Consider the following 17,737-nt stretch of genomic DNA (forward strand, 5'->3'; position numbering starts at 1 on the left):
GGCTTTGTATAATGGAATAGCAGCACCCCTCATTACTGTGGCCCGCAACACTAACATCTTCCCCTAGGTTTTTTTCTTTGAACTTGTTTCGTCAATGTTTTCCGCAACCAGTTTTCTCTGTCTTTCCTTGCTCAGTTAAAGGAACATTAGACTGAACAGGAGCAAGTTAAGTGCTCCTCTTCTAGGTACAACTGAAGTACCTAGAAAGCTGGCCTATCACCAATGCAGTGGCATTGCAGGACTTGTTTCATGGCATTTTTTAAGCCTTAGACATATTTGTGGCTTTTAACATTCTAGTGGGACAACAGGCTGAAAGGATTCAACAATTTTAAAATAAAGATATGCTACACTCCCATACCACTCCAGCGACTACTATAAACCAACTAAAGCTAAAATGCAACAGCACAGAACAACGGCAGCAGTCAGGTGGTTCAAAGGAACAGACAGTTGGGATCCTCTTTATGGCTCAAATGGAGTTTCATTAATAAACTATTAGTACATCTGGGCTTGCAGGCAAGGTGAGGATTTGTTTGAAACACTTCTCTATCTTCATATTTAAGAGAAGCAAATATATTTTATAGTAACAAAGAACATATTTATTGCAACCTTAAGATAGTGGGAATTTTCAGACTACTAAAAGCCTAAGTCAAAGTTGAGCTCTTTCTCCCTCCCCAATTAAAATCTCAATTTTAAATATATTTTGGTCAGCTTTAAAAACAATCTTGTTTAATCAGGCTGCTCATTCATCCGTAGTAGGATATTTCCACAACGGGTCCTATAGGAAAGCCATTGGAATGGACTGGATTCTCCTTAAATGTAATCCACATTTCAGTACAGGCAGTCCCCGGGTTACATGGATCCGACTTACATCGGATCCCAACTTACAAACGGGGTGAGGCAACCCCGCACTAGCTGCTTCCCCCCAGCAGACCAGGGAGACGCGAAGCTAGCACCGCCCCAGCAGACCAGGGAGACGTGGAGCGGCTTTTCTCAGCAGACACCTCAGCTTGAGAATAAAGGACTGAGGGAAGTGAGGTGTGGGAGAATAAAACTGAGCTCTGGAGAAATGTTTGGCTAGAGTTTCCCCTACAATATGTACCAGTTCCCATTTACATACAAATTCAACTTAAGAACAAACCTACAGTCCCTATCTTGTACGTAACCCGGGGACTGCCTGTACCTCTATTAAATAAACTAATTAGAGATTCATTTGCACAACTATTTCATTTGTTACATGACAATATCTTCCACTCTGGGAGATATGCAATAGTTGTATTATGAACAAAACACTGAATATGGTTCAAAATATGAAGATTGCTACTGTTACTATTTTTCTTCTTAGGAGGCTCTTTGAGTTAAAGAAAAAAACAGGATAGCTTTACCTGTCCTTAGATATAGGAGCTACAAGTGGTGCATACCAGTTAACTGCCACCTCACAATGGGCATCAAGGTAAATCAAAACCTTTAAAAACAAAAACAAAAAACAAACAAAAAAGGCAGGGAGATATAATATCATTTGAGATTTCGGTAAACAAAAATAACACACTGATTTAATTTTCATATATCTTAAATTTTTACACAAACTTCTACAAGTTTTTTATTACACTATGGTGTGATACCACACTACAGCAAGCTTTTAAGAATTTAAAACATTTTATTTCAACAATATTAATAATAAAATAACAATTTTAAGATTTGTTAAAAATATCTATTTAAACTGTAAGTAAATATAAATTATTTTATTTAATCAAATATTTTCTACCTGTCCAAGTTTAGCCTTCTGGGCTCCAATGCTTCTAGCTTGAATTAAACCTTCTCTCCTCTCATTTCGAAATACCTTTACTAGGCCATTCCATTGCTTAATGTACTCGTCTAGTCTTTCTTTTAAGTGTGCTATCAAATAATAATAAAAAAGATTTTTTCCATGTTATAACAATTGGCTTTACACTTTCAATGCAAACTCAATAAAACTGACCAGATCTAAAGAAATCTAGATGTTCAGTTCAGAGAAGATGATCTCAGATACAACACTGTGATGAAAGCTAGATTTGAAGTTCGCTGATTGCATAGCAGGAGTTCCAGCTTTAGTACATAGAAAGTTAATAGCTGCTCTATACTAAAAGATTGCAAAAGTGGATTCCAAACTACCGTTAAGGAAAGTCTATGATTCTTCACTAATGCGCCTCATGATATAACATTATTTTTGCAATTTGTAGGATGTCTTTGTTAAAGTATGTTTTGGTCACTAAATGCTGCTGGGAACCAAAGCAAAATTATGCCAGACTGGATTGCCCTGTCCCTTTCAACCCCTTGAAATCCAGGGTCTGTCAATGCTTCCCACCCATCTCCTCAACAATTATGTCCTTATAGTGGCAGCTGTATTCATTAAAAGGATAGAAGATAGGTGAGGTCATTTCTTTTATTTGATCAACTGTTGTTGGAAAATACAAGCTCTTGAACTACACAGAGCTTTTCTTCAGGTCTGGGGAAGGAAGCAGAGCTAAATTCAAGTGGGGATAGATTCTTAAGTAGAAGAGGTAATATGTTGGAGACAGTCACTTGAAAAGAAATGGAGTTAAATTGTTATGCACAAAGGGCTTGAAACAGGCAATTAAGGGTAGCAGATGGTTTGTGTATCACAGATTGTTGTGTAGTCAGAGAGAGGCTGTGATGAGCCATAAAACCAGCATCCTTGTAAAATCCATGGCTTTTCACATCTAGAGGGGTTATTAATTGAAGTTCTCAGACTGGCCTTTTGAGATGTTGGCTGGTTTCCCTTGTCCTCAAGGGAAACATTAAATATGGAGGGATTATACTGTGAAAAGTGTTCACCCATAGGTGATATGTTGTTTTTGGTCTTTTGGTGATATGCCTTTTATAATATTTCTTAAAGAGTTTATTAGAGAACACAGTGATTGTCTGTGTCATGAGTTAGATGAGGTTAGCAGTTGTTTCTTTTCTTATTGAAGCAAATTATCCTAGGGTATTTAGAAGGCCCTTTCCATGATGCAATTCAAGGGAAATCTGCACAAAAAGCTGGAAAAGCAAGTATGGAAACTTAAATTTATAATTCTGCTAGACAAAAAAAAAAAAGCCATAGACTTACAGGGACACTGGTTTTATGGCTCATTGCAACAATTTGCAATGCATTACACTGCCTGCTATCCTTAATAGCCCACACCAAACCCTTTATGCATAACAAAGTAACCTTCAATTGCCCATTTCATTTCAAGAGATCTGCCTCCAACATGAGTTAACTCTTTAACAATCTGCCCCCACAGCTCTGTGTCACTCAAAATATTGTACTTTCCACTAACAGTTGTTGATCCAATAAAATAAATTACCTCACCTACTTTGTCTCTCCCATATTCCAGGACCAAAATAACTACAAAATGGCAATAAAAAGAGCATCTGAAGGGTGATAACTAAGAGGCCTGGACTGTGATCAATCACTTGATGATCATATCACAAAGTAATACACAAAATTATCAAGATGGAGAACACTGGTAATAGGCAGAAAAACCTCTGAGGTGGAAAGAAAGGATCAGGAAGGACGGGACAGAGGCTGGGCAGCAGGGATGAGTAGATTACATCCCGGAAGAGCCAGGCGATCTGGCGAGTGGGGCTTGCCGTGGCTCGGCGAGCCCTGCTCATGATCCTATTTATGTATTTTAGTCTCTACGGTGCCACAGGACTGCTCGTTGTTTTTAAAGTTACAGACTAACATGATTACCCCTCTGTATCCCTACAATAGTTATTCTTGCACAAGTCTGCATGAATGATTCAACCCAGAATAGTCTAAACATGCACCTTGCCAGACAGACATGCTATGAACTTTAATTGATTTAAATAAATTTAATTAATCTAAACAGATTTTGTTAAGACAGTGAAAACACCATTGTGGATTTTTTTTTCTTTAAGACTGTCATATTTCAATTTAGCTTAAGTCAAGAACAGCTTTAACCCACAGCAAAACAAGCTACTGAAAATAAGACAAGTGTCCATACGCTAGTGCTGGTTTAAATGAACACTTGTTTGCACCAGTTTATGTAGAACAGGCCTCAGATTTGAGTGTAATAAATTATTATATTTTTCTCACTTCTGACAAACATACAACGATTCCAACTTCAAAATTTAAGTAATAAAATAAAAATGGATTTTTAAAAACCCAAAAGGTATCCATATATATTTCAGAAACTGTACTTCAAAAACAGAAATATTTTTGAACCTTCTCTCTTCCAAAGACACCTGAATACCAAATGCTATTTTACCCTCCATTAAAAAACAAAACAAAACAAAACAAAAAAACCCTAAACTCTGGGAAATCTGATTGTCAAAATCAGTAGGGCCCAAATCTGACCCCCCCCCCCTCCTTAAAATATGCTTAAAAAGCTGCTGTAATTTTTTGAGGGTAACAAACATTTCACTTAAACCTAAAGACTAAGTTAGACAAACGATAATTTATTATATATATATAAACATATATGAGGTATGTATTATATGCACTATATACCATAGATGATACACAACAATTGCAGGACCTTTCACAATATGAATTTAATGTGAATTAATAACTACAAGAAAGTTATGAAATCACCTCTAACAAATGTCAATAAAGGCTTTATTATACTACACCATTAAAGATATGACTCATACATTATAGGAAGACATAGGTCTCCGCAAAACATTCCCTATTAATAACTGATTTTTTTTTCTAACACATTCTGGCTACAAAGTCAGGTGCTTGCTTTAGTTATTATAAATTCACCTATGCATTGTAAGTGTTTCGGGACTCTGAAGTCTGTTATCTCAGTTCCTTCCAGGGCTAGAACTGAGTGTTTATTCTCACTGGGAAGCTGTGAATTCCCCACTTTCCAATATTAGAAAGTTCCAAGGTCTAGCATTGCAGGGCTTAAAGACATGAGAATTTGAAATCCTGACATTTTACACTTAGAAAATTTGTCACTGGTCCAGTGCTGAATTTTGTCCATGTAGCTGACATATCTTTACAAAATGAAAGTGTTTTTATTAAAGAAAAAATGTGTTTGTTTTAAAAATGAAGGGTTTGTTCCTGCTCTTTTTAAAAAGCCTTAGAAATATCAGGAATGGTTGGTCTGGTTTCTTCAGATATTACTGAAGAACCACCTGCATACTTCCAAACACTAAGCACTGTCACTTAAAGCAGGGGATACAGAATGAACTCAGCGTTTAACAAAGATTCCCTTAATCAAATGTGTTAGTAAAAAACAACCAACAAAAAAAAAAGGTTATTACAGGTCTTACCTGTAACAGCCATTACTGTAAACTCTCCCACAGTGATGCTACCAGTGATGCAGGTCCCCTGGTGTCATACACAAAGCATCAACATTAACTGATATTTGTACCACTATTGAATCTACATGTGCTTTGAAACATTAGGAAGACATTAGGGTTCCCAGTTTATACTAGTTCTCCCTCTACTGCTACATCTTGTGGAGATGCACCAAAGGGAGTAAAAAAACACTTTAAAAAATGGTTAGTGTAGAGAAAGCCTATGACAACTTAAGAACTACGTAATGAAAAGCTGAGCTCAGGAGCCCTTAGCTAATATAAAATCAGCATAACTCCTTTGGATTCACATAGAGCTGTGCTAATTTATACCAGCTGAGAATCTGGTCCCCTTTCTTTACAAAGAACATGAAGGCCTTGGTTCAGCAAGGTATTTAAGCATTAGTTTAAATACCTTGCTTCCTGGCTCTCTCTGTATCCCAGCTGAGCCACACACCAGCTCCTGGCTCCTCACCAGCCCAGATGAGCCATGTGCCCGCTCTGAGCCCAACCCCTGCAGTCCAACAAGCCGTGGGTCAGCTCCTGGACCCACATACCTCTGCAGTGCGCTGGGACTCTCTGATCCTGGAATATCCATGGTCATGCTGGACCACGGATGTTTGCCAGACCTGAGAATCCTGGATTTTAGAGGTACAACCTGTACGAACTTGGAATTAAATTCTTGTCATTGCTATTCTTCTGTGCTTCTGACAAACCAAGTTAAAAAAAACACTACTCTGGAAATTCTTTACAACCAAAAAAACACTGTGCACAAAAAAGACTGCAGGGGGAGAGATAAGAGGTATGTCATATGCAAGAAGTAAACTACTTCTAACCAATTATCATAAATAAAGAATTGTTCTGAAAAAATATAAAAGATGCATAAGCAATACTATTTTTCCTAATAACTACAAGAGAATAACATTCATAAATAAAAAATATATACTAATACATGCTGAGGAACCTAAGACCCGGGAGCTGGCTTGCCTGGATCCGGCTCCCATGAGGCTTGGGGGCTCCTCCTCCACTCTCCTCCCATGGGGCTGGAGTAGACAAAATCTATGGCTACATCTAGACTTCATCCCTCCGCCGACAGAGGGATGCAAATCAAGCACTCAGGAGTACAGAAGCTGCAGAAAAAGCTCCCTGGTGTTGGCAGAGCCAGGACTACACTTTACTTTCACTTTAGACACTGAGCCTGATTGCCACAGTGTCAGAATGTAAGTATGCAAATGAAGCCCAGGATATTTAAATCCCGGACTCATTTGCACCTCTGAAGTGCTTGATTTGCATCCCTCTGTCGGCAGACGGATGCAGTCTAGACACAGCCTATTAGTCTAGGCTCTGGTGTGTGAGGGGAATGTGGAGAATGTCTCTCTCTTTCCTAGTCGGGCCCACTGCAGTGAGGGGTTTTGTTTTTGTTTTTTTACTTCTCATTTGCGTGTGGCCCCTGCCTGATTTTTCTGTGGGTCAGTGGCCCCCAACTTGAAAAAGGGTGCCCATAGAAACCTGGCATTTAGGAGCTCTGCCAACAGCAAGAAAATAACCTTAATCTTAAGCTATTCAGTGTGCTCTCATGTGAGGAATCACAGCTAATATAGCACAAAGCACCTGAGCTGAGGTTTAAGTTTTTGGGCAACATCATTGATTAAATGCAGCTACATGTAACCAGTTCCAAATAGGGAAAAGGAGAAAATCTGAATACTAAATCTTAAGCTATTAGTTTCAGTTGAAACCAAACGAAAATTTATTTTGATTTAACGGAGGCTTGTGAAAAATGAAAGGTATGCACAAGCAGTAAATCACAACGATAGCAGGTATGAAGCATGCTTCTAAGAATGGCAGAGTTGTACATATACCTGACAGATTTATAGGCACACTTTACACAATGTTCAAGTACTGAAATCAGGGCCTGTCAAAATTGCTGGCTTCAGAAACTTACATAATATATAATAGCTCCCATGGACTATGTAAGGAGCCCTACTCTGCCAGCCAGAAAGCAGGAGCACCACAGTTCCTAACATTCACAGAGATGGGCTTCATAAAATGCTTGGGATATGGCCCTCTGCTGATATCTAGCCAAATGATGTCATATAATAAACATAAGAAATGCCATACAAAAACTCACTTGGTTAAAGTTGCAAAAAATATTCCCAGAATCCTAGAATTAAGCAGAGTTAGGAAATAGTGTACTGCCTATGTCTATATATTGCTTTTCAGCTATAGACTTCAAAGTACTTCATAAAAGAAATAATATTGCCATCCTTTTTAGAGATAGGGAAAATGAGGCACAGAGAGATGAAGCGACTTGCTCAAGGGCAGCCAGCAGGCCAGTGACAGAGATGTGAATTGGACACAGGTCTTCTGAATTCCAATCCAGCACACTATTCACTTAGATATAGATTATATAGCAAGAATAAGAGACAATAATTAAAACTCTAAAAATTTTATAGGACAATGCTAATTACACAGTCAAACTGTTTTTCAGGTAATAACATTCACATTTTTCCTCATAATCTTGGATACACAAAAGTGGCCAAACTTATTGACTCTCTGAGCTGCAGACGACAATCTTTAGAAGTTCAAGAGCTGGGGCACGGGCTTCAGCCCTGTGGAAGGCATCTTACAGGGCTTGGGGCTTCAGCCCTGATCAAGCTGAAGGCCTGAACCCCAGTAGGCATGCCCTGAGAGGCAAAGCCTAGAGATCCCCCTCTACTGAACAGAAGTGGTACCCCATCCTCCCATTGCCAGGCAGAGGTCTCAAGCTCCTCCCCTTCCCTCCCACCCAGTGTGGCTGGTAGAGAATCAGACGGGGGGGGGGGGGGGGGGGGAGATGGAAGACTCCATGAGCCTGTAAGCCATGCTTTCATCACCCCTGCCATATATTAATTATAACTTGCAGTATGTCTATTATGCCAGACAGTCCATAAAAGTCACCTACATGAAGTACAGTCAGTCATATTCACACAATGTAAATAGCATTATGAATTCAGATTTGCAAAAGTTTGTCATATTTAAATAGGCCATCTACTTTTACAATGATGTTAAGCTTTTATTTAAGTGGCTCAGCAAGTCCTTGAATTGCACGTGAAGACAGCTGTGATGCCAGCTGAAAAGTCTAGAATATGGCTGCTGATTAAATGATTAAAACATATACTTTAAGGAAACATTTACATAATATATACAAATCTACATCAGCTTCTCAGGTGGTGTCATTCCATTACAAGTCAATTGGAATATAGAGGACCACTGTGGCCTAACAGATATGGGGAAGCAGTATTTGTGATGCATCCTGATTTTAGTAAGTCTTCTGACCAAGGCCTACATGGCATTCTTGTAAGCAAGCTAAGGAAATATGGTCCAGATGAAGTTACTATAAAGTGGATGCACAGCTGGTTGAAAGACTATACTCCAACAATAGTTATCAATTATTTGCTATCAAACTGGGAGGGCATGTCTAGTGGAGTCCCACAGAGGGTTAGTCCTAGATCAAGGGCTATTCTGGTCCTATTTTCTTAATATTTTCATAGGGATTTTGTGAAAAACAATGTTTATTTATATGTTAATAATGCTTTACATGTAAAAAGTCTATCCTGTTTTTATACAATCATTTCAAGTTTAAAATTAATTTCTAGTATTCATTCTTTACTAATACACCTCTGTGATATTGACAAGTCTATTGTGTGCCAGACTATTTAATGATACAAAAGGAGAGCCACTTCAGCAGTGGGTACCCACACAGCCAGATGTCCTCCATATCTTTAAATTCAACTATTCAAAGGGAAAAAGGAGGGAATGGGGCAGCAGATCCCAGACTTCAGGAGCAGCTCATACTGACCTATGATCAGACATGCCTTGTCTTTGCTATGTATCAATCCAAGGGACAGACAGTATAGAAATGCTGTTACATCATACTCTGGCTATACTAGCTCTGCATAGAAACTGCCATACTAAAAGCAGACAAAAGGGTAATCTTGACTCTTACAGCTATCAATATCAGATGCTTCAGAGGAATATGCTAAGATCCCATAATAATCATGTATACAAATATACTTGGCTATAGAGGAAATTTCTTTCTAATCTCAGGTTTATGCACCTTATAAATATTTATCTTATCTAATTTCCCTGAATAATTATTTTGCCCCTCATTATTATAGCACCTGAAAGTTATCCCCTCTCCACCCTGCATTTCTGGATTTAGTGAGGTAGGGAAGTACTGTTATCTCCATTTCCAGATAAGGAAAAGAGGCATAAAAAGATTAACAATTTGCCTGAAGTCAGAAAGCAAAAGGTAGAGTGCGTAACTGAACTCAGTATTCCTGAATCCAAGCCCAGTGCCGCATCCACAAGTATCCTTCCTACAGAAGCAAATATTTTTACTCACACAAGTGTGTGATCTTTTTCTGATTCTTACAAGGTATTTTCCACAACAACTTATTATGGCATAGAGTCCTAGAGATTAATTCTGCATAGTACTAAACAAAGTATTTTCTTTTATCAGTTTTAAACTTAAAACATACATTGGACTGACCTTCTCTATATCATTCATTATCTTATTTATAATCTAACATGCCATCTCTTGCTATTCTCTTCTCAAATCAGCTTCATTTTACATTGTCAATGATCATTAGACCTTAAGATATCAATACTAGGAAAACAGAGAGACAGAGAGAGAAAGTGTGTGTATGCAAGCATTTTATAATGCCTATTATGTATTTAAAATCATACATATGTACATGGAGCAAGTACATTCCCATCTTGGTTCACCTTGGCAGAAAGGAAAAGAAGAACATGGATAACAAGCATAGGCAGGAAAGACTACAAATGTCTGGAAGCTTTGATGACATGCAACTGGAGCCCATATGCCACCATGAAATAAAGAAAACATTTAAAGTAAAAAAATATATAGGTTTTCTTTCAAAAAAATAAGCAATGATAAACATAGTATTGTGTTTTGAAGAGTTGTGGGTGGCTCCAAAAATCATTAAGAAAGTTAAAAAATGAATATGATTTACTGAATATTTTAGTCAAATTTGACTATATTTAGAATTAAGACAGGATTACGTCTTGCCTTCACAAGGAAAGACACTTTTTACATCACATTTATCACTAACTGCTTGATGAAAACAAGAGAAGCAGTGAAAATACTAAGTTGGAGAAGTACTTCATGCTCGCTGGTTTGACAGTTACTGACAGCACACAGCACTGTGCCCTGTTCCAATTTATCTCTAATCACAGTATCATTTTAAAAATTACTAATGACAAAATGTGATAATTAATCCAAATCTCCAATAATAATGTTCTAAGTAAACTGTGGGGAAAACCTGATCCAAATTCTATGCACACAACAGAAATGTATGCACATGAACCAGTGTTTTCATTACTATCATTGAGACGTAGTTTGTATTTTACTGAAAGATAAAAATGAATATAAACACCATCTTATTTTTATTGTTCAGTCAAGTACAATCCATATAATAGAATAATAAAACAAAAAAACCCCTAATTTTAAAAACAATTTTAAACCCCCCTTCCTACAGATTCAGTGTCAATAGTCTATGCATTACCTTTATTACTGAAATCATCAATCATCACAATTTCTGCCAAGTATTTTCTTGGTGTCCGTTTTATAACACTGTGAACTGTCCTCATGAGTGTGGACCAGCCTTCATTATGAAAGACAATGACAACACTGGAGGTGAGCAGGTTCTCATCATACTGCCAATACTTGCACCTGGAAAAGATTTCATTTTGTTACTGTACATTTGCCAGTATATCTCTTAATAATGCGTGTGAATGAAGTTTTACTTATTGCCTCTGCTTCAAGTTATAGATAAGCAAGATATCAAAAACAAAATATAGCTTTACTATTTCATAGGATTTTAAGGTCTGGAGAAACCATGATGATGTTTGACTTCTTGCATAACACATTTATATTATTACTGATTTATAAAAAGCAATTTGTAATATTCCTGTAAAGCACATTCTTACAAGTAAAAAGAACAGTCTGTAAAATATTTTCATTTGTGTTACATCTTTAGGATACAAAACCTGAAAAATCTTGTAAATTGCTATCATAAACATTAGGGCTGTCTTCACTGGCCACTTATTCCGGAAAATCAACCACTTTTCCGGAATAACTTGCCAGCTGTCTACACTGGCCCCTTGAATTTCCGGAAGAGCACTGATGATCTACTGTAAAATCATCAGTGCTTTACCAGAAAAACTATGCTGCTCCCGTTCGGGCAAAAGTCCTTTTCCGGAAAACTGTTCCGGAAAAGGGCCAGTGTAGACAGCACAGATTTCTTTTCCGCAAAAAAGCCCTGATCACGAAAATGACGATCGGGGCTTTTTTGCGGAAAAGCGCGTCTACATTGGCATGGACGCTTTTCCGGAAAAAGTGCTTTTCCGGAAAAGCATCCTGCCAATGTAGACGCACTTTTTCCGGAAATACTTATAACGGAAAACTGTTCCGTTTTAAGCATTTCCGGAAAAGGGTGCCAGTGTAGGCGTAGCCTAGGTGGATTGTCTCCCACTGTGTCCCACAGGCCTGGTTTATCGATCCTTTCATATCTAACACATTTTAAGCACAGACATTTTATAAGTGATAGACATACAGAAACTGCACACGCGCTCATTTGCCACTGCTGCATAGAAAATGTTCTGCACTATATAAAATTTACATAACAGCTTATGGATATTTTAAAAGAAAATATTTTATTAATTGGCAATCAGTGGCACTTAAACTTTCAACTATTCCCAATGAAGGATAAGAGTCCTTTCATAGACTCATAGAAAGAAAGACAGAAAAGACAGACAGAAGTTTTGCAACCAATCTACAGAGGATACGTCTTTGTGTCAAATTCTATATATATTCTGTGTATACACTTTTTAAAAACATTTAAATCAACAATGAAGCTCAGACTGCCAACAACAAATTTCAGCCACAGCCAGCTTCAATGGCTTCCAATTAAAAAATGTATGAAATGAAAGTACAAACAAAAACTGCTTAGAAACTTCAAAGAGCATAAAAATGAGCAGTATGAAATTTCACACTAAGGGTATGTCAACAATACATGCTTACTTCGAAATAAGCTATTCCAGAATAGTTCCGGAATAAAGCCCTTTTCCGGAGGATCTCTTATTCCTACTTGCAGGCTTTATTCCGGAGGATCGCGCCAGTCTGGATGCTCTTTTCCGGCTTTTCCCCAAGCCGGAAAAAAAACGGTGGCCATGTTTATTTAAATCCCGTGGGGGATATTTAAATCCCCCGCGGATTTCCCTATTCCAAAGTTAGAAATTAGCATGCCTCTTCCGAAGAAGGGGCCAGTCTAGACATAGCCATAGGCATTTGTACAAAAGGAGGGAAGAGTTTTGCTGTTAAAAGAAAAAGATGCAATTCAGTGCTATTCTATATACAGTATCACCAAAGCAAAGTTGAAATCTGATAGACACATACTAGTCTCATTCTAGAAACTAGTTTATAATATGACTGCAAAATCTATTAAGATTGTCTCTGAGGATACCTCTATTCTCAAATGAGCTTGAAATATCACTCTTGAAATCAGAAGGGCTCTTTAAGAATGAGGATTAGAGACTGTATACTTGGTTTCAATCTTGCTAATATTATGGCTAGAGATAGAAAGACTATAAATAATCACTCCTCACTATCAGCAAAATATGTTCAAGTATGAACATCTGTGGACAGATTTTCAATTGATTGTACATTCAGACCACTGTTTTTCCCCCCAAAGTCATAGTCACAAAAATCTTGACTGATTTCATACAGGAGTAACTTTAGTTTTAAACAGAAACCTTTGCTGGTATCCCTACACTATGATAGGAGCTGTTGGCAATATATGTACTATAGCATGTACACTGTGTAGGCTACACACTTAGTTATTGTGTCCTTTTTAAGTTATTTATTAGAGGAAAGTTATTCTACATATTTACTGAAGGCAGGTTAAGTATCTGATCTACATAACAGTTTTAAATACATATTTATCTGGATCAAGTTTGGAGTTTTAGTTGTGTTCATTGGGAAGCATTTTTACCACTCCATTATCATGTATTCTAACGTTTTATGTTCCAAGACAGAATGGCAGCTGAAATCCATTCAAAAATTCAATTTAAAGGGCATGGAAAATAAATGTAAATTTGCCTTAAAAGAGAAGGTGGTACCTGATCTAGATTGTGCTGACAACTTTTGTCTTTACAAAGAAGCATTGTTGTCACATAACTTGAGTTCTACAAACAGGGAAAGGCACTGATAATTAATAAGTTTTAGAGAGACTGATTCCTACTACCAAAAAGCCTCATAAATCACCCCAAAATGGGAGTGACTACCTTATTTTAAAGCTAAAAAGCAAATGTTCTTCCTGTTTCTTCCTTTGTGATTATACAATCTTCCAGAGGAAAACAAATCTAATAGTAAATCATATTCCATTCCTTTAATAGCTTAAACATTTATTAAAAAACTGATTATAAAAGCCAAACATCATGACACATCTGTGAGCAATTTAACAATATTTTGTGCTCTACTATATATAACAGATCTATCATCTTGACATAAAATTAAGGAAGGTTTAGACTTTTTTATTCTACAAATTCAACCTAATTCCTGCAAATCTAACAGTTAATAGAAACTACACGTGAAGGTCGCAAGTCATTTCTGACTATAGCTATTTGTAAATTATATTATTATACGTCTATACACCTAGTAAGATCTTACTCCTAGCCATTGCCAAAGATCTGATCTAATTTCTTGGCTAGTCAGTGTGGTGACTCATCACCAACAAGCCTTTGAGTGGCATTCAGAGTACGCAATAATTGATATATACAATCTGCTCTGACAATTCTGCATTTGCCAACTGGGCATTTGAAACCATGTGTGAATCAAATAACTTCAGGATTATACTATGAATCGCCAGTGACAGATGCAACGTTTTAATTTTTCTGAGAAGCGTTATATTAAATAATTTCAAATTAAGTGCCAAATAGAGTCTCCCTCCTTTCTCACCACTAGATAAATCTTTTTACTAGCTGCATTTATGTGGAACAATGCTGACATCCAGTGGTAGATGAAATAAATACCAAGTACAAATTAATTCCAAGTAACACAGAATAGGTTTTCCCTATAGTTAAACTGATTTTACATAACTAATTTGACATTGAACTTAAACATCATGACTGGCAAGACAAAAAAAGAATAAAATAAAATGTAGTCGTATACAGCACCTTTTACTCTCCAAGTATGAAGTTCACACTACGGCAATACAGGATGATCAGGCACAGCAATAGCAATGTAAATTGGCTGCAAAATTACAGATCTCACCTCTCCCCCATAGGAAAGGCAATCCTTTTGGGGTGGAGGAAGGAAAGGGACAAAATAAAGGGGGACTGATCAGATTTTTTGTGTGAAGAAGCAGAAACATTTATCACATTGACATAAGAGTGAAACTAACATACAGCTGGTCAGTTTCTTTCTAGGCTTTCACCACTGGTATAACTGGAACACTTTGGCTGTGTCTAGACTGGCAAGATTTTCCGCAAAATCATCTGCTTTTGCGGAAAAACTTGCCAGCTGTCTACAGTGGCCGCTTGAATTTCCGCAAAAGCACTGACAATCTCATGTAAGATTGTCAGTGCTTTTGTGGAAATACTATGCTGCTCCCATTCAGGCAAAAGTCTTTTTCCGAAAAACTTTTGCGCAAAAGGGCCAGAGTAGACAGCAGAGAGTTGTTTTCCACAAAAAAGCCCCGATCATGAAAATGGCGATCGGGGCTTTTTTGCGGAAAAGCGCGTCTAGATTGGCCATGGACGCTTTTCTGCAAAAAGTGCTTTTGCGGAAAAGCGTCCTGCCAATCTAGACGCGCTTTTCCGAAAATGCTTTTAACGGAAAACTTTTCCATTAAAAGCATTTCCGGAAAATCATGCCAGTGTAGACGTAGCCCAGGTGTAAAAGCAGAGCAAGTGGAATCTTCTACTACTGTAGGTCATCTATGTGAAATGAATTATATCAGTTTTTGGCAGCAAGTCTTCACAACAACAAAGGATACTGGCAAGTGACTATATGAAATGGTGGTAATTTGGGGCCAAAAAAAGAATGATGGCTCTTGAAATAAAGTATTTTTCAGAGGATGGTCCAAATAAATATTTGAGGTTTTCCCACAAAAAGTTTCATATTTCAGATTCTTTTGCACTCAGTAAAAACACTTTTTCACACTAAACTTTGATTTTTTTCATACTTTCAGCACATTATATTTTCAGGTGTCAGAGAGGTAGCCATGTTAAGTCTGTTTCAGCTAAAACAAGGAATCCTGTGGCACTTTAAAGAGTAACAAATTTATTGGGGTATTCACAGCACTTAAACCATGGACTCCTTTGGAGTTTTTCTACTTTATATTGATCTTCTATTTGTATTCCTAAAGATGTTATAGTTAATTCTGAAAAGGTTTTGACCCCCCAAATGCAAAAGGAATGTAACAACCTCCCACCCAAGTTTCTTACCTATTAGCTGTTTTGCAGCATATGACACATTCATTCTGTCAGTATGAAGAGAACAGGGAGATAGGCCAATTTAATCATTAGAAATTAGGATAATGCCTTCTAAGATTAGTTCACAGTAGGGATGTTAAAATTAGATCAACTAATCATAAATAGTCAATGGAATTTCCATCAACTATTCGATTAGTCAATACGGGTGCTTCCACTTTGAAACATAGCAAAAGCCCACCCAGCTGTTGCTACATTTAAAAGATGGAAGCGTGGCACAACTTTGAAAGGTACAAGAGCCCAAGCTGGGATTCTAATACATTTCAAAGACTGAAACACCATCACTGTGCCCCTGCCCCCTCCCACAGAGCTGCAGCTGGGGGGAATTGGCTTTTAAGTCATAGAATCATAGAATACTAGGACTGGAAGGGACCTCGAGAGGTCGAGTCCAGTCCCCTGCTCCCATGGCAGGACCAAATACTGTCTAGACCATCCCCGATAGACATTTATCTAACCTACTCTTAAATATCTTCACAGATGGAGATTCCACAACCTCCCTGGGCAATTTATTCCAGTGTTTAACTACCCTGACAGTTAGGAACTTTTTCCTAATGTCCAAACTAAACCTCCCTTGCTTGTTTCAGCCCATTGCTTCTTGTTCTATTCTCAGAGGCCAAGATGAACAAGTTTTCTCCCTCCTCCTTATGACACGCTTTTAGATACTTGAAAACTGCTATCATGTATCTTCCCCTCAATCTTCTCTTTTCCAAACTAAACAAACCCAATTCTTTCAGCCTTCCTTCATAGGTCATGTTCTCTGGACCTTTAATCATTCTTGTTGCTCTTCTCTGCACCCTCTCCAATTTCTCCACATCCTTCTTGAAATGCGGTGCCCAGAACTGTACACAATACTACAACTGAGTAGAGCGGAAGAATGACTTCTCCTGTCTTGCTCACAACACACCTGTCAATGCATCCCAGAATCATGTTTGCTTTTTTTTGCAACAGCATCACACTGCTGACTCGTATTCAGCTTGGGGTCCACTATAACTCCTAGATCCCTTTCTGCCGTACTCCTTCCTAGACAGTCGCTTCCAGTTCTGTATGTGTGAAACTGATTGTTCCTTCCTAAGTGGAGCACTTTGCATTTGTCTTTATTAAACTTCATCCTGTTTACCTCAGACCATTTCTCCAATTTGTTCAGATCATTTTGACTTATGACCCTATCCTTCAGATTAGTTGCAACCCCTTCCAGCTTGGTGGTATATGCAAACTTAATAAGCATACTTTCTATGCCAATATTTAAATCATGGATGAAGATATTGAACAGAGCCGGTCCCAAAACTGACCCGTGGAACCCCACTTGTTATACCTTTCCAGCATGATTGTGAACCATTAGTAACTACTCTCTGAGTACGGTTATCCAGCCAGTTATGCACCCACCTTATAGTAGCCCCATTTAAGTTTTATTTGCCTAGTTTATTAATAAGAATATCATGCAATACTCCCCTCAGCACCCCTTGCTCTCCCCCCCCCCCCCTTGCTGCCTCTTTCTGATAGAGGCAGCAAGCGGGGGAAAGCGACTAGTTGAGTAGTGTGTCGACTATCTGATAAAATTTTGCTTATCGGATAGTCGACTAGAGGATTAGTCACTTACATCTCTAGTTCATAACATTGCTGCCTACTTATTGTACCTTCCTCTTATCCAGGTTTGCAATTACTATCTTCCTAACAAAGGGTATGTCTACACTACCCTCCTAGTTCGAACTAGCGGGGTAATGTATGTATACCGCACTTGCTAATGAAGCCCGGGATTTGAATTTCCCGGGCTTCATTAGCATAAGCGGGGAGCCGCCATTTTTAAATCCCCGCTGCTTCGAACCCCCGTGCAGCGCGGCTACACGGGGCTCGAACTAGGTAGTTCGGACTAGGTTCC

The 17,737-nt window shown here is 38.0% G+C and overlaps 1 protein-coding gene across 2 annotated transcripts in view; it reads right to left on the reverse strand.

The window, feature by feature from the left end:
• The window catches only part of GALNT7 (polypeptide N-acetylgalactosaminyltransferase 7), a 108,068-nt gene that overhangs the window by 29,597 nt on the left and 60,734 nt on the right, over positions 1-17,737 (reverse strand). For both annotated transcript variants that reach the window (XM_075930203.2, XM_075930202.2), the window contains exons 3-5: positions 10,875-11,041; positions 1,763-1,893; positions 1,383-1,462 (exon numbers count right to left, since the gene is read on the reverse strand). In XM_075930203.2, the coding sequence (XP_075786318.2) occupies positions 1,383-1,462; positions 1,763-1,893; positions 10,875-11,041 (378 nt within the window). The remainder of the gene's footprint in view (positions 1-1,382; positions 1,463-1,762; positions 1,894-10,874; positions 11,042-17,737) is intronic.

Source organism: Pelodiscus sinensis, chromosome 4 (genome assembly GCF_052426305.1).
Source record: "Pelodiscus sinensis isolate ZL-2025 chromosome 4, ASM5242630v1, whole genome shotgun sequence".
In the NCBI taxonomy this organism is placed as follows: Eukaryota; Metazoa; Chordata; order Testudines; family Trionychidae; genus Pelodiscus; species Pelodiscus sinensis.